The sequence below is a fragment of the Thamnophis elegans genome, chromosome 9, assembly GCF_009769535.1.
Source record: "Thamnophis elegans isolate rThaEle1 chromosome 9, rThaEle1.pri, whole genome shotgun sequence".
NCBI lineage: Eukaryota > Metazoa > Chordata > Lepidosauria > Squamata > Colubridae > Thamnophis > Thamnophis elegans.
In genome coordinates, this window is record NC_045549.1 from 16,808,456 (window position 1) to 16,832,699 (window position 24,244).

A 24,244-nucleotide genomic window follows, 5' to 3' on the forward strand; every position below is an offset into this window, starting at 1 on the left:
AAGCTCAGCATCTTAGCCACCAAGCCACCATGTCCTATATTTAATTCTTAGATAACCAATAACAATTGAGGCGAGATGGGCAGCAAATCAATCTAATAAATAAATAAAATAAACACAATTACTTACACCTGCTGGTGACTGCACAGTTTCTCAAACTTTTAGTATCAAATTAGGGTTCTCATCCTGTTTTCCTGTTTCATATTGCTTTTTGCCCCATGTTTTTTCATCAGAGTAACTGCCAAACACCAGCTTTACTGTCAAAGGTGTGATATCACAAAACTCAACTTCACAAGTGGATGTTAAAAAAACATTGTTAGTTTTTCATTGACAGGTTTCTCTGGCAAACAGTGATTTCCCCATTTGAAGCAATCAGATGCAAAGAAGGGAGAAGCCTGCTTACCTTTTTAACAGTTGAAAAAGGGGGATTTTTCAATGAACGTTTTTTTCCCAGCCTTACACAACATATTCACATTATCAACTAAACTCTACATCATTCTAGAAGATGGCTTATTAGGCGTTCTATTTATTAGTTCCCATTTAATCAATTGATTTATTTATTAGCATGTAAAACATGTATAGGATAGCAGGTATAAGTATGAACATGGACATGAACAAGGGAAATGAATACAAATAAATGGGGACAGTGGGACGGGGATGGTAGGTACGCTGGTGCGCTTATGCACGCCCCCTTTACGGATCTCTTAGGAATGGGGTGTGGTCCACAGTAGACAGTTGAAGGTTGAAGCTGTGAGGGTTAGAGGATGTAACAACGGAGTTGGGTAGAGCATTCCAGGCATTGACCGTTCTGTTACTGAAGTCATATTTACTGCAATCGAGTTTGGAGTGGTTTCCCTTGAGTTTGTATTGATTGTTTGCCCATGTATTATTGTAGTTGTAGCTGAAGTAGTCGATGACAGGTAGGATGTTGTAGCAGACAATTTTGTGTACTATGCTTAGGTCCGACTGCAGATGGCACAGTTCCTGATTGTCCAAGCCCAAAATATCGAGCCTGGTGGCATGAAGTATTCTATTGTGAGCAGAGGAGTGGAATACTCTTCTTGTGAAATACTCTGGACCCACTCAATTGTATTAATCTCCGACATACAGTGTGGATTCCAGGCAGACGAGCTTAATAATAGGATCTAATAAATATAGTATTTCAGTCACCGTATTGTAGATTAGTGACATAATGTCACAATCTCCACGTTAATTCACAACCTCCAAAAGGTCTATCAACCTTACATCTAAAGAACAATTAAAATTCCCTGATGTTGCAACAGAGGCAACAATCATTTTATTTCAGGAATTGGCAGTGTAACATTGATGGCAGTGTAACAGTGTCCCCTCATCAGTCCTCAATATTGTCGTCAATATAAAAGAAACGATAAATTTTAAACATGAGTAAAATCCCATGTATTTGTTAAATTTTATGTGCCCAAAGTGAAATCTCGCAAGCTTTTAGGAATGACATAATCAAAATTGCTTTCCCAACAGTGATCTTGTAATTTGACTATTACTTGGCATCAGTGCCATGCATAAACGTTCAGAATGGTATCCATTGTTTGAAAAAAGCTGCCAATCTTTGATGCGTAGTGTAGTGGTTGGTTACCTGATCACCAAAGCCCTGGTAATTGTACAAAAAACATACCTTATTAGACTGTCATTATTACAGTGGGTCACAACTGATGGCAACACCTAGATGATTTGGACCAAACATGAAAAAGATAAACAAGATCAGATTGCGTACCCAAGTAGGAAGTAGAACAGAAATTTTATCGCTATAGATGGTTTTGGTTTTTGGTCACTACGATGTAAATCCAATGTAAATCTAAATCGTAAATCGTAAATCTACGATGTAAAGAAGATGTTGAGACTCTAGAAAGAGTGCAGAGAAGAGCAACAAAGATGATTAGGGGACTGAAGGCTAAAACATATAAAGGTTGCAGGAACTGGATATGTCTAGTTTAATGAAAAGAAGGACTAAGGGAGACATGATAGCAGTGTTCTAATATCGCAGGGGTTGCCACAAAGAAGAGGGAGCCAAGCTATTCTCCAAAACACCTAAAGGTTGGACAAGAAGCAATGGGTGGAAACTAATCAAGGAGAGAAGCAACCAAGAGCTGTAGGAAGTGAAAATCCACCCCTCTCCTAGAAAAATGAAATATCCTGGGAAATATTGAAAAGGCAGAATATTATATCTCCACAAAGATGATACTTAAGCCATCACTCCAGAAAGAGTGCAGAGAAGAGCAACAAAGATGATTAGGGGTCTGGAGGGTAAAACTTATAAAAAACAGTTGCAGGAATTGGGTATGTCTAATTTAATGAAAAGAAGGATTAGGGGAGACATGATAGCAGTGTTCCAATATCTCAGGGGTTGCCACAAAGAAGAGGGAGTCAAGCTATTCTCCAAAGCACCTGAGGAGAGAAGCAACCTAGAGCTAAGAAGAAATTTCTTGAAAGTTAAGAAGAGATTGGACAACCATTTATCTGAAATGGTATAGGGCAGGTATGTCAAACTGGTGGCCCAAGGGCAAGATGCATCATGTGCAGGCTATGCCCACCTCAGCTCCATGAAGGGAAAAATGTCCTGATGTGTCCTGTGATAGTAACATGACATGGCAAGTTTGACATCCATGGTGTAGGATTACCTGCCTAAGCAGGGATTGGACTAGAAGATCTCCAAGGTCCCTTCTAACTCTGTATTCTATTCTATTCTATTCTATTCTATTCTATTCTATTCTATTCTATTCTATTCTATTCTATTCTATTGGAAACTAAAAACAAAATCCCAGAGCATACTAAATATTAAATTGTGACTTTATTGGTTCCAAGAAAACAACATAGCTGCATGCCTATAGTGATAAAAAGTTTTGCTAGACTCAAGAGAAATTAAATTTCATCTTACTTAGAACAGAATAGCTAGTAGACAGATAGGTTCTACTGTAATTATACTGTCATGCGGTGTATTTTTACATGGCTGCGTGGGGTCTTGGTGAAGTTGCCAGCCACAGTGCCTGGTACTGCTATTTTATCATTTATGTTGGAGGAAATAATGACATTTTGTGCTGATGTTTCAATCTCTTGGCTCGATCCCTATACTAATTTCAGCAAATCTTCATAAATTATTGCATTGTGAGATGTGTACTCCTTATTTTCTCCTGAAATCCCTCGAATATAGCCCAATGTTTCATAAAATGAAATGTGGTGCTGGAACATGATGAAATGTGAGTTTAATAAGTGCCCTCTTGCATCTCCTAACACCCAAAATAAAGGCTTTGTGTCACAGGGACAGTATCAAGGATCTGAAATGCAAATGAAATTAGGGCAAGAGAAGGTTTTGGGTCTTAAATTTGTTCAACTATGTCACGAATTAGAAGTGCAAATGAAATTAGGGCAAGGACAGATACTCCTTCACTATATCTGGACTTGTTGAGGTTAATCTGGTTGAATTCCAGTTAGCTCTCTCCCGTTGCTTTCTTGTCCTACTTTCCAAAGCTCCTAAGGGTAGGACAAGAAGCAATGGGTGAAAACCTGGTAACGAGAGATCCAATCCGGAACTAAGGAGAAATTTCCTAACATTGAGAACAACTAACCAATGAAACAGCTTAAGTCCTGGAGTTGTGGTTGCACCATCGCTAGGGATATTCAGAAAGGATTGGATAACCATTTGTCTGGGATGGTATAACATCTCATGCTAAGGACAGGAGATTGGAGTAGAAGACCTGCAAGGTTTCTTCTAACCCTACAATTTTGTGAATTCCCAGATCTGAATTTATATCACTTGCCAATCATAAAAAAGTCTATGGATACCCTTTGACTATTCTGCTCCATGATCTAGAGCAGTGGTGTCAAACTGCATTTCATTGAGAGTCACATCAGGATTGTGGTTGACCTTAGGGGACCGGGCAGGCATGGCTGGGGTGGGCATGGCCAGCTCGATGTTGTTCACATTGGGGAGCACCTGTGGTGGCCTGGGGGGGACTGGGGAGATCCATTGTCTCCAGTGCACATTCAGGGGTGGGGTGGGGCAGCCCCTCACTGGGTTCACGGCAGCCCCATGGATCTAAGGATGACCACATTCTGGCCCAGATGGCTGCCACCAATTTTTAAATCAGCACCTGGCCGGCCAGGGCCAAGGTACCAGGGACCGGTCCTTTGCTGTTTCCAAGGCCCTGTGGGCCAGATTTAACCACATTTCAGGCTGGATTTTGTCCGCAGGACTTGAGTTTGACATCCCTGATCTAGAGGAAGACTGGGGAACAAGTACTGCTCTGGATATTGAGAGATTATCATGTCTTATTATTTAACCATGCTGACTGGTGTTACTGGGAATGTAATGGGGAATATTTAGACCCTTACAGTAAGTGTAAAGATGCCCAGATAGATCTGTATCAGAGGTGGTATTCAGCCGGTTCATACCAGTTCACCCAAAGCAGTAGTGGAAATCTTGGGTGGGCCTGTCCCCCGTCCCCCCCCCCATCTCCCCACTGCTGATTTGGAAGGGAGCAATGTTTATAAATCCTCTGGATTTGGCCACATGTATCTCAAATCCCAACCTAGCAGTTCGAAAGCATGTAAAATGCAAGTAGAAAAATAGGAACCACCTTTGGTGGGAAAGTAACAATGTTCTGTGTGCCTTCGGTGTTTAGTCATGCCGGCCACATGACCATGGAGACATCTTTGGACAGCGCTGGCTCTTCAGCTTTGAAAGGGAGATGAGCATCACCCCCTAGAGTTGGGAACAACTAGTACACATGTGCGTACTTATCTTTATCCCAAATGCTATGTCCTAAATGTCTCTGTTCTGAATTTTTTTTCCCGTCCTTGATATTAACTGTGTGTCTTCTGTCTCTCTTTTTTTTAGGGGCAATATTTGATGAATCTGCAAAAAAGGATGAGGAAGTGTTTCGCATGGCCGTTTCTGATCTCAACCAAAATGATGAAATCCTGCAGACGGAGAAGATCACCATATCTGTGACTTTTGTGGATGGCAACAACCCATTTCAAGCAGTTCAGGAAGGTAGAGTTTCCAAGGCCGATTTGTTTCCTTGTTGTGTTTTGGTGACGTTTGAAATCCTTGCAAATGAAGTCCTGTTGAAGGAGTTTGTTTTGGATATTGGGAAGGCATTTTGTTGTATTCCATAAAGTCTGTCAGATGGATGAAATGTTTATTCTTAAGCAACCGTGACTTGGAGCAGCAATTTTTTTTTTGCTTTTAATCATAATAATTAATTAGGGGACTTTGAGGCATCTGACAGAATGAGCTCTTTTAGTCTGTAGAAAATGATTGAACATGAATATCCCCCCAAAAAAGTGAGGAGAAAGATTCCTTTTTTCCACTTACAACATCATGATATTTATTTTGGTCTAAGGCCAGTGTATTCTGATAAGTGAAAAATATGAATTTAAGGCTTCTTAACATGAATTAATGTTCACACTTTTATCCATATTGTGATGGCGGGTGAGAAGAGAGGTAGGAAATCAGTGTGCTTGCTCAGTTTATGATAAGCCTTTTGCCGATAAAATTTGGAAGAGTTGCAAAGTTACATTTGTCCCAAAAACATGAGGATTTCATGTGCGTCCTACAATTTTTCCAAGTTATCAATATAGTTCAAGTGCGGTTATATGTGTGTGATCGTTGTTTTGCGTACATGACAGTGGCTAAAAGAGAGATTAGAGATTAAGTCTTCTGAAATAACTACCGTATTTTTGGAGTACTTTTCCCCCACCCTAAGAGAGGCTGAAAATTTGGGTGCGTCTGAAACTCTGAATGTAGCTTTTTCAAAGCTTTTTTTCAGCCCCAATGAGACGTTAAGCGATCTTCCCTGCTTTGCTTGCTTTTCCCATTGCTTCTCTCTCCAATGATCAGCTGTGCTTTAGAAGCTATTTTCTATCCACATGCGCACTCAAAGCCAGCAAATTTATGTGCTGAAGCTGACCAGACTATGGACGCTAGCCAGATGAATACCTGGTAGGCAGATTTTTCCCCCCTATTTTCCTCCCCAAAAACTAAGGTGCATCTTATACTCCGAAAAATACAGTACATTTAAGAATTTCAGTTTTCTATAGCTTGCAAAATTCATTATTGATTCATTTATTCATGTACATTCTGATATTCTACATTATGATTGATATATACCCCCTGCATTAGTGGAATGTTGGAAGGTAATTGTTTTTTATTTCTGCTTTGTATAAGTAGCTGCTAGTATTTTCCTACTACTCTTTTCAATTCAGATAGATTTCTCCTTTTTTTAAAAAAAGGGAAATCATTGATTCATTGAAATCAAGGGAAATTGGTATAACAACTATTATAAATCCCATGATTGTATGATCACAATAGCTGTACTTCACAGGTGTCTAAATTTGAATCCACTCCTGGTGTTTTGTGCTATTGTATTGTACTGTGCAAGAAACGGTGTGTTTGTTTTGTCTGTTGAACTTACGGCTTTTACAGTTATCATTGTGTAATTATAACAAATATGCCTCACTTGATATTTCTGCTAGACTGCGGTAATTAGACCACGATGAAAATATATGGTATGGTTGGTTTTTTCCAAAGACTGTAATTTAGGGTTTCACACACTTTAATTTGGGGGTTTTATATAGGTCTTTCTATGGCAAACCTATGAGGAGGAGGAGGAGGAGGAGGAGGAGGAGGAGGAGGAGGAGGAGGAGGAGGAGGAGGAGGAGGAGGAGGAGGAGGAGGAGAAGTTTTCTTCGCAGCTAATTGCTAAATACCATTCTCTTTTCTTAAGTTGCATCACAAAATTTTTGAATGAAATTTAATAATGTGTAGGAAATGAGTAATGGGATGAAAACAAAACCAAAGTGGTTTATCCTATCTTTTTCTTACAAATTAAATATTATTGCTGGTGCCTTATTTAAGCAGCATTTTCTTTGCCTGCAGTTTACCCAATGACCCATTCCTTATTTTAATAGAACAATTGTCTTATATATAATTATAAACAAGACCTATGACATTCTCTGTTGAGTTTTGCAGGAAAGGTATTTTATTGCACAGATGGCTGTCTTCCTTCTTGAACAAGTGGTCATCCTTTTTAATCTCCTTGTGTAAATTATTATGATACCCTGAGGCATCTGTCCTCTCTGATAGAGATCTCACGATGCCTAGTTAATATTCCTTGCTTGATGGATGAAACTTTGGTTATGTGAGTGGTTATTTTTTTTCTCTCCTTGTAAACTGGAAAATCTATTTTCTAAATAAAACTGCGAAGTGATCTAAGGAAACAAATGGGTATCTTAAAAAATGCCATAGTCCAAAAAATGCAAAATTAAAACCATCCCTTAACACAGGGGTGTCAAACTCAATTTCATTGAGGGCCACATCAGGATTGTGTTTGACCTCGGGGACTGAGGTTGGCGTAGTCAGGGTAGACGTGGCCAGCTCAACATTACTCATTTTGGTGGCACCCGTGGTGGCCAAGTGCTAGGGCAGGACTTCCCTCACTCACTCTCATTATATTCTCCCTCCCTCCCTCCCTTCCTTCCTTCCTTCCTTCCTTCCTTCCTTCCTTTTCTTCTTTTCCCTTCCCTCTTCATTCTCCTTTCTTCTTACTTCCCCTATTTCCTTCTTTTTCCTTCCTTCCTTCCTTCCTTCCTTCCTTCCTTCCTTCCTTCCTTCCTTCCTTCCTTCCTTCTTTCTCTTCTCTCCTCATTCACCTTTCTTCTCCCTTCCCCTCTTTCCTTCTTTTTCCTTCCTTGCTCTCTTCCCATCTTTCCTTCTTTTTCTTTGTCCCTTCAAGGACGCTCAAATGCAAAAGGGGAAACATTTCTCCTTTTGTTTTGTTTTTAGTTTCTTTTGCTAGCCCTCTGTCAGCAAAAATGGAGCTTGTGGGGCAGTGGTGGGATTCAGCCAGTTCACACCTATTCGGGAAAACCGGTTCTTAACTTTCTAAGAGGTTCAGAGAACCTCTTGTTGGAAGAAATCTTCTTTTGGTTTTTTTTCCGCTTTACAGGGCTAATCCTGTAAGGAAGGCAAGAAGGAAACATCCTGGTGTTGTTTCTAGCCTAATCTTTATTGCCCTGCTTACAGAAACTGCCTCTCCAGTTAACCCTTATTACATTGTAACAGCTAAGGCAAAGTGCCCATCAACCTGAGTGATGTTGTAATGGCAAAATCAGGGTCTGCCTTTCTACTTACGTAAAAGCATGAGACGATACCCTTTTTTCCCAGAAACAGAAAGGTTTATTATTGAATGCATTCAAGAGACCAGTAGATTTCCACCTAACTGATCTGACTTAGGTACATTTTGACAGAGGTTTTATACCTTTGAAATGGTTATTACAAATCATATAGACGTCATATAGGCGTGCACTAATACAGGTCATAACTTCTCACCTAAGTCAGCACAAAGTTATTTCGGGTGAATTACAAATATTTAAGGAAAATTACAATACATGATTCCCAAACCACAATAGGGAAGTAAAGTGAAACTAAAAGAGAAGTGAATCTTGGTTACTCATGCAGAAAAAGGAAAATGTCAGAACGCCACTCAGAGATATTGCTAAAAATATGGTTAACCTATAGCTTGTTTACAAAGTGAACTTTGCCTTTTCATAAGCTGCGCTCTTATGACTAAGATACTGTGGTTACTTGCCCACCCAGTTTCCCCTACTTGCGAAAACCTGGCTTCCTGTGTTTCAAGCAGAAAGAAGTATGTTCCTTGTTCTTGTTCTTTAGGTGAAAGAGCATAAGCAGAGTTTTGATTTTTTAAGTTTTAGAATTAGACAAGTAGCCTGATTAAGTATTTTAGGGGTTCAATGGTAGACCCCATGCTGTTTCATTCCCCCCTGTTGAAACTTCACCCAATCCTAAGATTATTGTGGAGTTTCATAAGTATCAGGCTCCCTATTGCTTATGAGCCCCACATACTCATGTTCCTCTCCTGTGTGTCCCATAAGCGTTAGGACCTTGGCAGTGGCCCGTTTTCAGGTTTCATACTTGACAAATTCTCTTCACCTGACCACCATTGCAGCAACCACACATGTCTCACATTCCCTATGATTTTACAATATAACCTCACCATGATCGGAAGCTGGTCATTCGTTATGTCATATTTCATGTCCAAACTAAAATCAAGGGGTGTCCGCTTACCCCGAGTCCTTGTCCTTTCCGGATAGGGCTCTGGGTATGGTCTCTGAATGGGCCTCAAAGTATGGCACATTATGGTTGAATTATAGTATTCACTTGGTGCCCAAGTAACATTAGGATCCAACCTACATTGCCAATAGTTCCCGGATCCCTCGGAACAGGGGGATAACCCTTCCTCTGGATAACAATCTACTATCCAGCGTTTGACATAGGCAAAACCGAGTCCCTGTGTACTCGGGACCTTATAGAAGCAATGCCTACAAGGAGGAAAAGGTCCTGGTCCCATGTCCTCTAGCAAGGGTTCAGAAGTTACTTTTACAGGGGAGTCATGTTTTACCGTGAGGGCCCTGACACCTGGTGTTTGTTGGGTGCCCTTTTTCCCATCCCTCACATGTGGTGGCTGCGAGGTACCCCCACTAATCACATTCCCCCCTGTAGGAAATGGGTCCTCATAATCAGGGGAAACCTCCCATATTTGCACCGGCGGTGCCCCTCGAGCGATCTTATTTTTCATAGCAGCATAGAAATAGAGAAAGTTAAGAAGAACAGAAACAGCTAAGAGAAAAATCACGACTAAGATCGCTGGGATCAGACCATTCCTAATGCATGCAGTCTGACGCAGACGGCGGTTGGTTTCCATGGTTGGCTCTCCGCGTTGGACGGGGACGAAGGTTCCACGGGAGACGCGATGCGTTGCCTGTGCGATGGGTGTCGGCGGCACCTGGAGCGACACCTGCAGAGGGGTCTTCACCACCTGGCCGTAGAGCGATTGCTTCCCGTGAATCAGCAGGCGAGGTGGCGTCCTTCCCTCGTCTTCTCCTTTTGGCAGGGTGTAGAGGCTGGACAGAGTCCTTGGAAACAGTCTCACACGGGGTTGCAGCCAATTTCAGGCGTGTCCAATGGATCCAAGGCTTAATTTCAGCTACCTTAACAGCAAGGGGAGAACAAATAACAACAGTATATGGTCCACACCATTTGGGTTCCAAAGGCACCTTTTTCCAGTCCTTCACCCAGACCTCCTGTCCTGGGTGGAAATTATGTACTGGAGTTACAATCACATGAGGACGACATGACAGCACATATTTTTGTAATTGATGGACAACAGTATTCAAAGCTTGCAACTGTTTGATTTTCACTGTGTCCGCCACTTGAGTAGTGGGTAACACCTGTGGACTAACCAAATTAGGAACCCTTCCATACATTAACTCATATGGTGAGACACCCAGCTCCCCTGTGGGTGCGCACCTCACGGCTAGCAACGCCATGCTGAGGGCATCCGGCCATTTGAGATGAGTTTCCTGACAAATTTTAGCCAATTTATTCTTTATAGTTCTATTGGCCCTTTCAACGACGCCCGCCGATTGAGCGTGGAAAGAACAGTGTAACTTCCAGGTAATCCCCAATACCTGGGCAACCTTCTGAGTGGCTGCATGAATGAACTCCAGCCCATTATCTGAAGAGATACGTGAGGGCAACCCATATCGTGGAATAACTACATTTAACAGAGTTCGGGTTACCTCCAAAGCTTTTTTCGTTCTAGTGGGAACACATTCAGGCCACCCCGTGTATGTGCAAACAACAACTAACATAGCAGTGTACGATCCCACTTTCGGCATGTCCGTAAAATCAATCATTAAATAATCAAAAGGATAAGCCCCCCTAGGTTGGTGCCCAGGGGGAAGACTTGGGCCCTGACGTGGGTTATTAGCAGCACACACCTGACATCGAGAACAAACAGCAGCTGCTAAACTAGACAAATTGTTAATATAGACTTCCCTTGTCAAAGCCTTTCTCAAAGCTGTCTTTCCTAAATGTAAATGCCTATGCAAGGAAGAAACAACCTCCCATGCTAACTGCTGAGGTACAAACACCCTGTTGTCCGGCAGAGTCCACCACCCATTCACTAGTTTTGCCCCTATAGCTTCAGCTTGCTGGATTTCCGAGTGGCTATATGAGGGGGGTTCCTCTTCTTGGTTCGGGATCCACAAAGTAAGACAGTTAGCTTGCAGGGAGAATGGATCCAAAGCTGCTGCCCTAGCCACCTGGTCAGCCTTGTGGTTTCCTCTTTCAGCTGTTGAAATCCCCTTCTGATGACCTCGTACATGCATAATGGCAACTTGTTTGGGGGACCACACACTGTCCAATAGACGCAAAATTTGGGGTCCATATTTAATGTCCTTTCCTCCTGCTGTAATAAGACCCCTTTCTTTGTACAAAGCTCCATGCACCTGAACTGTAAGAAAGGCATATTTTGAGTCTGTGTAAATGTTGACACGTAGACCTTTTGCTAATTCCAATGCCCTAGTGAGTGCATGTAATTCTGCCAACTGAGCACTAGTTCCTGCAGGTAAGGGCTTAGCTTCCCATACATCCTCAAGAGTAACTATGGCATAAGCTGCTTTCCTTACACCTTCATGGATAAAACTGGTTCCATCAGTAAAAAGGGTTGCATCCGGGTCGGAAAAGGGTTCATCCTTCAAATCTGGGCGACTTGCATAGGTTTCCTCAATAGTTTGCAGACAATCATGAGAGATCTCAGAGTCTGGTTCAGGTAATAGAGTGGCAGGATTCAAAGCATATGACTGAACAAGTTTGATGAGGGGGTTATGGGTAATAAGCCCCTGATACTTCAACATACGTGGATTGGTAAGCCACAAATGGCCTTTCTGATCCAGAACAGCCCGAAGAGCATGGGGGGTGTAGATATTCAACTGTTGTCCAAAAGTAAGCTTATTTGCTTCCTGAGTAAGTAAAGCTGTGCCTGCTACAGCCTTAAGACAAGAGGGCCACCCTTTTGCTACCTGATCCAATTGTTTTGACAAATATGCAACTGGTCGATACCACGTTCCCATCTTCTGAGTTAACACCCCCACAGCCATATTCTGTTTAGTGTCCACAAATAAATGAAAAGGTTTATCTAAATTAGGCAGTCCCAGACTCGGGGCTTGAGTCAAAGCATGTTTCAAGTTTAAAAAACTTTTCTGTTCCTCTTTTTCCCATCGCAAAGGTTCCTTTTCATTCCCTTTTGTAGCTTCATAAAGTGGCTTTGCTAACAAGGCGAAGTTAGGAATCCAAATGCGGCAAAATCCTGCTGCCCCTAAAAAGCCTCTCAATTCCCTCCTATTTCTGGGGGCTGGTAATTGACAAATGGCTTCCTTTCTTTCATGTCCCAAAGTTCTTTGCCCTTGCTGGATATCATATCCCAAATACCTAACATTCAATTGGACCAATTGTGCTTTGGCCCTAGAAGCCTTATAGCCTTTTTCTTGTAACAGAAGTAGGAGGGATGCAGTATTGGCATGACAAACCTCTTCTGTTCGTCCTGTTACCAAAAGATCATCCACATATTGTAACACAACATCAGGAGCGGGCAAATCTAGAATGTCCAAGTCCGTCGCTAACGCCGCGCTAAAATGCGTTGGCAAATTTTTATATCCCTGTGGGAGGCGTGTCCAAGTATATTGCTGTTTCCTTCCTGTTGTCGGATTTTCCCATTCAAAGGCAAACAAGTGCTGGCTCTTTTTATGAATGGGTATAGAAAAGAAAGCATCTTTTAAATCAATAACTGAAAACCATTTAGCTTCTGGTGGAATTAGTCCCAGTAACACATAAGGATTTGGCAACGTAGGATAAATTGTGACTGTTGAACTGTTAACCCTACGAAGATCCTGAGCCATTCGATATTTTCCTCCCCCTTTTGGTATAGGCAGAATCGGTGAATTCCATGGGGAGTCAGTGGGCACTAGAATCTTATAAGTCAGATACAGTTGTATGACTTCCTGAATAGCCTGCACAATTTCTCTTGGGTACCCCCTCTGGCGGATGCATACAGGACGACTCATTGGTAGTTCCTCAACAATGACAGGGGTGTGGTGAGCAGCAAAACCAGGGGGGTTATCTTCCGCCCACAGCTCAGGAACCCGGAACTCCCTCCATTTGTCTCCTGAGACTTCCTGCACCACCATGATTCTCCAAGCCTCTTCCCGAGGAATTTCTAAGTTCACATTGCCATATTTTACTCCTACGGATCCCTTTTCATCAAAAAATATCTGTGCTCTAAGTTTGCAAAGTAAATCTCTACCCATGAGTGGAAGCGGACAGCTGGGCAAATAAACAAACTGGTGAGTCAACGTTTTCCCTCCCGTTGTGCATAATAGAGGCTCTAAAAGTGGCTGGGTTTGTGGTTTTCCTGTTGCCCCTTGAATGTTGATAGATTGAGAAGAAATATGTCCCAAAGGTTGAGTTAATACAGAGCGGGTTGCTCCTGTATCTACAAGGAAAGAAACTTCTTTGCCCCCCACATTCAGACAGACCATAGGTTCGGGGAGGCTAATCGAACCTACACTGCCCCGTCAATCCCACTCCTCAGCTTCTGCCAATCCAATCAAAGGAGTGTCGGGGGAAAATCCCTTGGCTTCTCTCTTTCGCAGGCCGTTAATGGGCTTCCTAAATGTTCCACGTCCCCTGAAGGTGTTGGGTCGGCTAAGGGAGAAATTTCTTGGCAAAGGGGTAGGATTTCTAGTTACCCTTGGCTGTTCAATCTCCCTTCTCTCAATTCCTTCTCTTCTGGGACAATCTCTTTTCCAGTGCCCATACCTGTGACATATAGCACACTGATTTTGACCCAAAGAGGGGATTATAGTCCTCCCCCTACTTCCTCTATTTCCCCCTGGCACAGTCATTAAAGCGGTGGCTAGCAATTCTGCTTTTTTCTTCATCTGCTTATCTTTTTTCCTCTCCTCCCACAAATCCCTGTTGACAAATGTCTTCCTGGCAACTTCCATGAGTTCACTAAGAGGTTTTCCCAACGCTCCTTCCAACTTTTGAAGCTTATGCCTTATGTCTGGAGCTGATTGTGAAATAAAAGCCATTGCTAGCATGCGAGCATTTTCAGGAAGGGTGGGGTCGATAGGAGTATACATCTGATAAGCCTCAACCAACCTAGAATAAAATGCCTCCGGACTTTCAGTAGCTTCTTGGGTAATTAAACTTGGCTTTGACATGTTTGTTGCAGGCTTTCCTGCTATACGCACAGCTTTTATGATTAACTGTTGATAATTGAGCAACAAGTTTAATTGATGCGAATCATAAGGACTCCAATTAGGATCTTTTGAGGGGAAACGCTGTTCAATAAAGTCTGCTAAGGTTGTACGTGCAGGGACATCTGGTTTTAAAATATTAGACACTGCATTCCTGATTTTCTCCCTTTCTTCAGCATTGAAAAGTGTTGCCATAAGTTGTTGTAAATCTAGCCAAGTTGGGTGATGAGTATCCACAATAGTTTTTACCAATTCTGCCACTTCATTTGGTTTAGCACTATAAGGCCCATAGTGCATTTTCCAATTAAGCAAATCAGAGGTGGTAAAAGGAACATGCTGAAACAACGACCCTGTTGAAACTTGGGAGGGGTCATCTGGGTTTACTAAGAATTGGTCAACTCGTCTGAGTGGTGCTGTAAAAACAGTCTCTGTCTTTGCTCTGGTTCTGGCTGACACTGGTTCCGCTTCTCCACCCACAGCTCCCAACAATTGGTCCATCTCTTTCTCCTTTTTTCCCCAAAACTCTGGTCCCATTGTGTCGGGCGAACTTAGAGGAGCTTTTCTTCTTTCTCTTTATATCTGATTTGTTCCATACTAGTAATTACAGCATCCAATCCCTGCTCAATTCCTTCAATAGGTAACTGGCTTGTAGACTCCCCGGTGCTGGGGGCAGTTCTTCTGGAATAAGTCAGTGACAAGGATTGCGGTGTGGCTGGCAAATTGACCCCTCTAGGTGACACATATGGAGGTGTCTGTGGCAATGCTTCGGGAGCACTAGCCAAGACTGGTGGTCTCTGCCTAGGACTTTTGGGGTCTGTAACTCTGACAGCCATAAGAATACATTGTTGTTTACATTTCTTTAACCAAGCTGGGGGTTGATTAACCAATTTTTTCCAAACATCTATATATGGAGCCTGAGTTAAGCTCCCTAACTTAGGATCAAACACCAACCTATGGACTTTTAAAACCAAGTGAGGATCAAAAGTACCTGTTTCAGGCCACCCAATGCCATATCTGGGCCATTCTAATTCACAAAACCTCCTAAGCTCATGTTTACTCCACACAATTCCATAATCCTGACTCATAAATCCTTCTTTAAAATGCTTTAACATAGAAGTTAGAGGAGTCTGACTACTACTTCCTCCACCCATAATTTGCCCAAATACTGGATAACACAATCTTAACACTTTAACCTTTTAAACACATACATATATTCTGGACAGTCCAATTCCCAAAACCTTTATACCTAGCAAGGTGGATCAGACCTCACTCTCCGGTTTAAAAGAAAAACCGGGCCTCAAATAGAAAACCCACAATTACTTGCCTTTTATTTGTGGCTTTCCTCCTCCGGTGCTGGACAGACTTGTTCTCCTTTCTCCTCTGGTTTTCCAAGGCTCTTGAGACCGCTAACCGCCGAGGCTGAGCTCTCCTCGCTGCCGGGAAATTCCCTCGGAACAAAAGGTCCGTTTGGCGCCAGAGAGGTTCCTGACCCGATGAGCCCCCAGCCCCCCGGGTTAGGTGTCCCAGAGGGTCCCCAAAGACCCTATCGTCTCCTGGCTGGCTCGCCAAGAAATGTAATGGCAAAATCAGGGTCTGCCTTTCTACTTACGTAAAAGCATGAGACGATACCCTTTTTTCCCAGAAACAGAAAGGTTTATTATTGAATGCATTCAAGAGACCAGTAGATTTCCACCTAACTGATCTGACTTAGGTACATTTTGACAGAGGTTTTATACCTTTGAAATGGTTATTACAAATCATATAGACGTCATATAGGCGTGCACTAATACAGGTCATAACTTCTCACCTAAGTCAGCACAAAGTTATTTCGGGTGAATTACAAATATTTAAGGAAAATTACAATACATGATTCCCAAACCACAATAGGGAAGTAAAGTGAAACTAAAAGAGAAGTGAATCTTGGTTACTCATGCAGAAAAAGGAAAATGTCAGAACGCCACTCAGAGATATTGCTAAAAATATGGTTAACCTATAGCTTGTTTACAAAGTGAACTTTGCCTTTTCATAAGCTGCGCTCTTATGACTAAGATACTGTGGTTACTTGCCCACCCAGTTTCCCCTACTTGCGAAAACCTGGCTTCCTGTGTTTCAAGCAGAAAGAAGTATGTTCCTTGTTCTTGTTCTTTAGGTGAAAGAGCATAAGCAGAGTTTTGATTTTTTAAGTTTTAGAATTAGACAAGTAGCCTGATTAAGTATTTTAGGGGTTCAATGGTGGACCCCATGCTGTTTCAATGTTAAGTTGGCCATGCCCACACGGTCACATGGCCACTACGCCCCGCCTACCCACCTGGTCATTAGGACAGAGAACTGGTTGTTAAATTATTTGAATCCCACCACTGTTGTGGGGCCACACGCAGCCCCCTGAACTCCATTTTAGCTGACAGAGGCACCATGGGCTGGTCCTTTGCTGTTTTCAAGGCAGCCCCATGGGCCATATCTAAGCACCTCATGGGCTGGATCTGTCCTACAGGCCTTGAGTTTGACACCCCTGCCTTAGCATAACAGAGTATGGTGAAGTTCTACCCTTAACAAGAGTTGATGAACATCAAGGCAATCATTTCTGGGCTTCAAAAATCTGGACAGTGACTAGATGAGAGGAAACTCTTTTTTGTCATCAGTGCTGCCATCTAGTAATCATCCAGATTTTTGCAGATCAGGTATAGTACTTTAGTGGAAGTTGTTAGGCTTATGAAGCAGAACAGATAAAAAGCACAACAATAAATACTAGCTTTATCTTTATGGCAAAATTTTATTAGTAAAATCTTGCAAATCTAAATCTATTTCTCCCCTCCTTTCCTTTTTCTTTCTAGAAAAACAAGGGAGGATCCTACTTTTCTGAAATGTTTCTCCCTCTTCTTTGGAGAGATGAGTTATATTTTGCCTGATTATTATCTATTCTGTGACTATTCCTCCTGAATCCTAAAGTCTTTCCCACATACATACCATTACAGAGGCTGATGTAATAATGTTGCAGATGTTTATTTTTTAAAAAACATGATTTTTTTGTATGTTATTTTTTTGTATGCAGTTCTCTGACTATGATAAAATAATCTACTTTGTATGCTGATAGAAAAACTAAAGTCAAACTTTAATCTGAAGTTTAAAGTACAGGAAGTCCTCGGCTTACGATCATGATTGAGTGCAAAATTTATGTTGTTAAACAAGACAGGTGTTAAGTGATTTTTGCCCTATTTGACAAACTGTCTTGCCACACCCCCAAAATATTGATCACATTACCATGGGGATGTTGAAACAGTTGTATGTGTGAAAACCAGTCACAAGGTGCGCTTTTCAGAGCTAATGTAAATGTCACTAAATGAATGGTTGTAAGTTGAGGACTTACCTGCACTCTAAATCAAATCCTATCTTCCTTTATTTGGAAGTGGCTTCTGTTTTGCTCTATGAAGCCTATACCCAGACGTAAAATTATATCTTATTTATATAAAGTGTTATTGAAACAATCAAAAAATAATATCTAGCCTTTCCTGAAACTTAAAAACTGGATTATATAAGGTCAACATATATCACTATAGTATTTTTCCTTTCTGGCTAAATATGTCTCCAGGGATCAGAAACAAAGAATTTCTCATCTCCTATTGATGGAAGAGATCTCCATCTGGGTTCAATTCCAAGCAGGAAGAAAGACTCTGGAAACATGGAGACTGCTTGGAAAGATGGTTTAATGGTGGATACAATCACATGGTTTGAGGTCCAGGCCAAAAATGGCATGTGTGTCTGTGTCTGTGTCTGTGTCTGTGTTTGTGTGTGTGTGTGTGTGTGTGTGAGAGAGAGAGAGAGGGGGGGGGAGAGGGAGAGGGAGAGGGAGAGGGAGAGGGAGAGATGACTCTTGCTGGGTGATGATGCAATGAAAAGGCTTTGGGATTCCTATTATGGTTCTGCTGAAGGAGGTAGATCTTTGTTATGTAGAATAGATTGGCCCAGGCCTTAATGGCCCATTGACAAAGAGGGGAGGAGATGAGTTTCTGCCTCCCTTTTAGGGGAAATATTCTGCCCTTTTCAATATTTTCCTAGGAGAGGGGTGGGTGCTACCTTCCTACACTATTTTATGCAAAGGTATTAGGCATCGAAACTGAGGCTTACACATTCTCTGGTGTGTTTGTCTGTCTATGTGTTTCTTTATAACCAATGGTCATCCCTTTATGTACCATTGTTCCATAAACTCAAAATATGTCATTGAACATGCTTCAGTATAACCTTTTAGCTCAATCATAAACTGTATTCTTGCTGCAAATGCCAGCATTGGTTATTGTCCCCCCCCCCCCCCGGAATATATTTCATTAAAGCTGTTTTTAAGTGAAAAAGTTATGGCTGTATTGTTAGCAGCTGCTTTGTAAACGTGTTTTCTTGCGCTCTGCCTTTTGTTGAGCCAAATGGAAGCAGGCCACTTGAGGGCTGACATGTAAGGTACATATAACGTATAAAAGGTTCCACTTTGTAACTTTAGATGCCGTGGGTTGAATCTTGCCCTGGGCATCAGAGGTGGGAATTGTCAGGATAATAATTGACTGTTCAAAGTATCACAGGCTTTATTTTTAACTGTATTGATTACAGTTCCTTTATTATTCATTGCTGTTCTGTTTATTTGTTGATCAATATTGGTTCTTGCTTTCATATTCTTAAATATATCTGAATGGTTTTTGTAAAGCTTAGTTATTGTCAGTACTGTATTTAAAATCACTTTCGATCAAGCTGAGTAATCACTTGAGCCAAGGTGGCGCAGTGGTCAGAGTGCAGTACTGCAGGCTACTTCGGCTGACTGCTAGCTTCAGGTTACCAGTTCAAGTCCCACAGTTCAAGGTTGACTGAGTTTTTCTCTCCTTCCGAGGTGGGTAAAATGTGGATCCAGATTGTTGGGGGCAATATCTGTAAACCGCTTAGAAAGCGGTATATAAGTCTAAGTGCAATTGCAATTAAAATTGCTATTGAAGTGCTATTGGTGGCTCTCAGCATGTTTTTTTCTTTCCAATATTAATTAGATTGGAATGCTATACATGTGCAGAATTGCAGAAATTATGATTTTAGAAAAATGAAATGCATATTTGTACACATAAAAGAACATCTGCATTTGTCCCCCTTCTGTAATCATAAAAAACAATTATGAAAATCTGGTGTTTATGGTGATCTTCAGTCATCCAGGTCTTGGTCGTTCCAAAGATGCTTTTCAATAAGGACTTTGTTTTTCTTTGAAGACGTTTCATTCCTCTTCCGAGAAGCTTCAGACAGAACTGAAGGAGCTTCTTGGACGAGAAGTGAAATGTCTTTAAGGAAAAAATAAAGGAAGCCCAGTTGCCTTTTGAAAAAAAAAAAGCACCTTTGGGATGAGATTCAGGTGACAGCTCCTTGTTTTCAGCATTGTTTATACCACTGATAGTTTTTGTTGTTGGTTGCCAAAAATGCGAGGACATGCGTGCAATAGCACATGCACTTGCCAGAACCCATAATGCAAAGCACGCCCCCACATGTGCATATATGCGTGCGCGCACACACACACACACACACAAACGTTTTACCCTCCCCATGCGTGTCGCACTACTTGCCTCCAAGCTGAACTTGGTATTTTCTGCGGGGGGGCTGGGCCAGGCCATTTTCACCATCCCCAGGCTTCAGGAAAGCCTCTGGATTGTTTACAAACTTCCAGTTGGCTCGTTGGGGCCATTTTTTGCTCTCCCCAGGCTCTGGAGGTTTTTCTAAAGCCTGGGGAGTGCAAATACGGCCTCCCCCGGTCAGTGGTGGGTTTCAAAATTTTTTAGAACCTCTTCTGTAGGTGTAGCCTGCTTTGTGGGAGTGGCTTGCCATCCATGTGACCGGGTAGGAGTGGCTTGCCAGCCATGTGATGGGGTGGGAGTGGCTTTCTGGCCATGTGACCAGATGGGAGTGGTTTGCCAGCCATGTGACTGGGTGGGCACAACCAACTTTTAAAATGTGGTGAAACTCACTTAACAACGCTCTTGCTTAGCAACCAAAATGTTGGCGCATTTGAGACACACGAATTTTAAAGCTGTCAAATTACAAGATCCTCGCTCCCCTAACCCTTTAGAAAAAAACCCTAGAGGTGTTCAAACTTGACATCTTTAAGACTTGTGGACTTCAACTCCCAGAATTCCTCCTCTGGCTCTTCATCTTGATGATGTGCAGACGGGCGGGGCGGAGGGAGCCGGAACCAGTTCTAAACAGCACTGTAGATTTGTGGAACCTCTTCTATAGAAGAGATTAGAACTGGCAGGAACCCATCCCTGCTTCCAGCTCTCCAGAAGGCTGAAAATCAGCTGGCTGGCGTACGCATGTGCACTGAAGCTGATGGCTCTCATGCCGGCACATAGGCTCTGTGTGTCACCTGTGGCACGTGTGCCATAGGTTCGCCATCACAGGTTTATACCTTTCTTATGTAGTCATTATCTGTACTGTGATCCATGATACATGAATTTGCTTCAGCTACATGTCACAGCTGTGATTGGATCTCTTGTAAAAACCTTGAAAGGATAAAATAGTTAAGGATGTAGTTAGTGCTACATTGGATTGGCCTCCTGACCCCGTTTCAATGGCCTCAGAAATATGGGCCCCCTGCCAAGCATATTACACATTGGAAATGTTCCTCGCTCTTGAGCGAAAGGAAACATAACATTATAGCACAGATTTTCTTTCACTTTTCTCGCCAAGCTTCAACTATAAAATACAGAATACAGCAAGTCAACAAACATGAAATCAAATGTGCATGATTGAAATGAAGTCAACCACTTCAAACCTCAAATCTTTATGCCATTTTTGGGGGGTTTATTTTTTACATTATTATTTGTCAATGGCTTCTTCCACTCCTGAGAACAGTGAAAAGGACTCCAGATTTACGTACAATTTTTAAAATTAAAAATAATAGCAAAAACAAAGTTATTGATCCCAACTCCTTGCAGTTTAGCTATACATATTTTTTGTCTCAATTTACTTTATTCAGAGGTATAGAAACTGATAAAAATGCCCAGAATAGGTACATCTATATTAGATATTTCTCAGCATAAGCACATCTTTATAGTAATGATAAAGGGTGCCCTCGTGTATATGTGCCAATCGTTCCCGACTCTAGGGGGCGGTGTTCATCTCTGTTTCAAAGCCAAAGAGCCAGTGCTGTCCGAAGATGTATCCATGGTCATGTGGCCGGCACAACCGTCACAACGTTGTAACCTTCCCACCAAAGGTGGTTTCTATTTTTCTATTTGCATTTTTACATGTGTTTTAACTGCTAGGTTGGCAAAGTAACTGGGACAAGTAACGGGAGCTCACTCCATTATGTGGCGCTAGGGATTCGAACTGCTGAACTGCCGACCTTTCTGATTGAAAAGCTCAGTGTCTTAGCCACTGAGCCACAGCGCCCCTGTGTTAAGCACATCTTTACTTTTAAACAATTTCACTTGAAAAGCAATTCTGTTCCTGTACAGCTGAACCAAGCAGTTAATGTGCCTTACACAAGGTGCTTTGTGTTGATTAAATAAAAATCAGAGAGTGCATAGCAATGTTTCCAGTGTAATATTCTTTTTTTTAAAAAGGAAAAAATGCACATTCATATGGAAGGAACATTTGGGCTAGAAAATTGTGGATGAATTATTATGTCTTGCACACCATTGCTGTCATTCAATGGTCATCTGGATTTTGCACAAAACGTAACCCATCATCCAAATAAACAGTTGCATTCATGCATGTCTAGCCTACCATATCTAAAACTAATCATTTATAAGATGTAGGGTCTCCTGCTTTTTTTTGGGGGGGGGAGGTGGGACTAGATGGCCTACAAGGTCCCTTCTAACTCTGTTAATCTGTTAATGGTTACTTTCACAAATGAATGAGAATTTCAAGATTAGAGGAGTGAGAGATACTGGATTTAAAGATGAAATTGTATAAAGTGGCCAAATTGTTTTTTTTTTTTTAAGAATCCATGCAAAGTATTTCAAGTCAGAAAACAAAAAGCAACATTAGCATTAGCAAAAACAATCAATCAGAATGGAGCTGGGAAGAGCCGAGGTGGCACAGTGGTTAGAGTGCAGTACTGCAGCCACTTCAGCTGACTGCTAAGCTGCAGTTCGGCAGTTCAAATCTCACCGGCTCAAAGGTTGATTCAGCCTTCCATCCTTCCGAGGTGGGTAAAATGAGGACCCAGACTGTGGGGGCGATATGCTGACTCTGTAAACCGCTTAGAGAGGGCCGAAAGCCCTATGAAGCGGTATATAAGTCTAACTGCTATTGCTATTGCTAAGTCTTTTAGTCCAACCACCTGTTCAAGCAGGAGAACCTATGCCAATTCAGACCAGTGGCTCTCCAGTCTCTTCTTAAAAACCTCCAGTGATGGAGTGCCCACAATTTCTGAAGGCAAGCTGTTCCACTGCTTAACTGTTAGGAAGTTTCTCCTTAATTCCAGGTTGCTTCTCTTCTTGATTAATTTCAATCCATTGTTTGTTTGTTTGTTTGTTTTGCTCTGCCCTCTGGTGCTTTGGAAGATAAGTTGACCCTCTTCTCTTTGTGGCAACCTCTCAAATACTGTATATAGCAATAGCTATTTTAGACTTACAAGAGCACTTTCTAAGCAGGGTTTCCAGAGTCAGCACATTGTCCCCAACAATCTGGGTCCTCATTTTACTGACCTCTGAAGAAAGTCAATCTGAGCCAGTCAGGATCAAACTTCTGATAGTGGGAATGCAGAGTTATCATGCAACACTGCATTCTAACCACTGCGCCGCCATGACTCCTAAATGCCATAATAAACATTGTGGAGTCCATGATGCCTTGTTCACTTGGTTGTTTGCTTGCAGATGTTTCATTATCTGAACATCTTCAAATAACATATTGGGTCACTGAATTGTTGAGTAACAAAAAGTCTGCTAGCAAATAACAAAGCTCAGTGGATACCAAGAATTCTACAATTAAAGAGCCTCGTTCCAATATCTCAGGGGTTGCCACAAAGAAGAGGGAGTCAAGCTATTCTCCAAAGCACCTGAGGGTAGAACAAGAAGCAATGGGTGGGAATTAATCAAAGAGAGAAGCAACTTAGAACTGAGGAGAAATTTCCTGACAGTGAGAATAATTAATCAGTGGAACAGCTTGCCTCCAGAAGTTGTGAATTCTCCAACACTGGAAATTTTTAAGAAGAGGTTGAATAACCATTTGTTTGAAGTGGTGTAGGGTTTCCTGCCTAAACAGGGGATTGGACTAGAAGACCTCCAAGGTCCCTTCCAACTCTGTTATTCTATTCTATTCTACTCTACTCTACTCTACTCTACTCTACTCTACGCTACGCTACGCTACGCTACTCTACTCTACTCTACTCTACTCTACTCTACTCTACTCTACTCTACTCTACTCTACTCTACTCTATTGTGAGCCACACATATTATCTTTTAATAACAACTTTACCAAAGCAATTTTATCTTAGGTAGACCAATCCAGAAAATCAACTTCATAGAAAGGCTAAACCTACTTTTATTGAAATAGCTTGAATAACAGAATCTAGCAAGATCAATTTTGTTTCAACTCTTCTTCCTTTTAGAATTCGGGAAGCATCTGACTGAGCTACTTCCCAATATTATTATCTCATTCTGGACTTTAAAAAAGCTTCATCTCCCCTTGCAGGGTGATAATTCCTTCATAGCTTCATCAAAGTCATCTTCCTTATGCTCTATGCTTTTCTTGATTTGCAAGATTGAGAACGGCAAATTTTAGATCGGCAGTCTAGAAATATTTCTATTTCCATTCAAACCTGTGAAATGTAGTTGAGATTAAAAATATCTCTTAGGCACCCTGGTGGACCCTTGCATTTTCAGAATAAAATTTCTAGCTATTCTTCTGGTGAGAGATCTGCTTTCTCCTCCAAGATCTAGGCTATCATATATCATTAACTATCTTGTCCCTGGCTTCACAGAATTAGTCATGGAGCAGCTGTGCAATGCTGACTGCCACCTGAGGCTTGGCTTATACCTAAATGAGTCTTTATTCCCTTCAGTGGGCTTAGCAAAGGAAACCTTCTCTAAAAGCTTCTGCAAACTTTTGACTTTCAAACACTTCTAAGTTT

The 24,244-nt window shown here is 41.7% G+C and overlaps 1 protein-coding gene across 1 annotated transcript in view; it reads left to right on the forward strand.

Annotated features, from left to right (window-relative positions):
- The first annotated feature begins 1,699 nt into the window (after positions 1-1,699).
- GRID2 (glutamate ionotropic receptor delta type subunit 2) overlaps positions 1,700-24,244 on the forward strand; it is a 1,047,867-nt gene continuing 1,025,322 nt past the window's right edge. Inside the window, 2 exon segments of the mRNA XM_032224334.1 lie at positions 1,700-1,751; positions 4,868-5,023. Coding sequence (XP_032080225.1) covers positions 1,700-1,751; positions 4,868-5,023 — 208 coding nt within the window.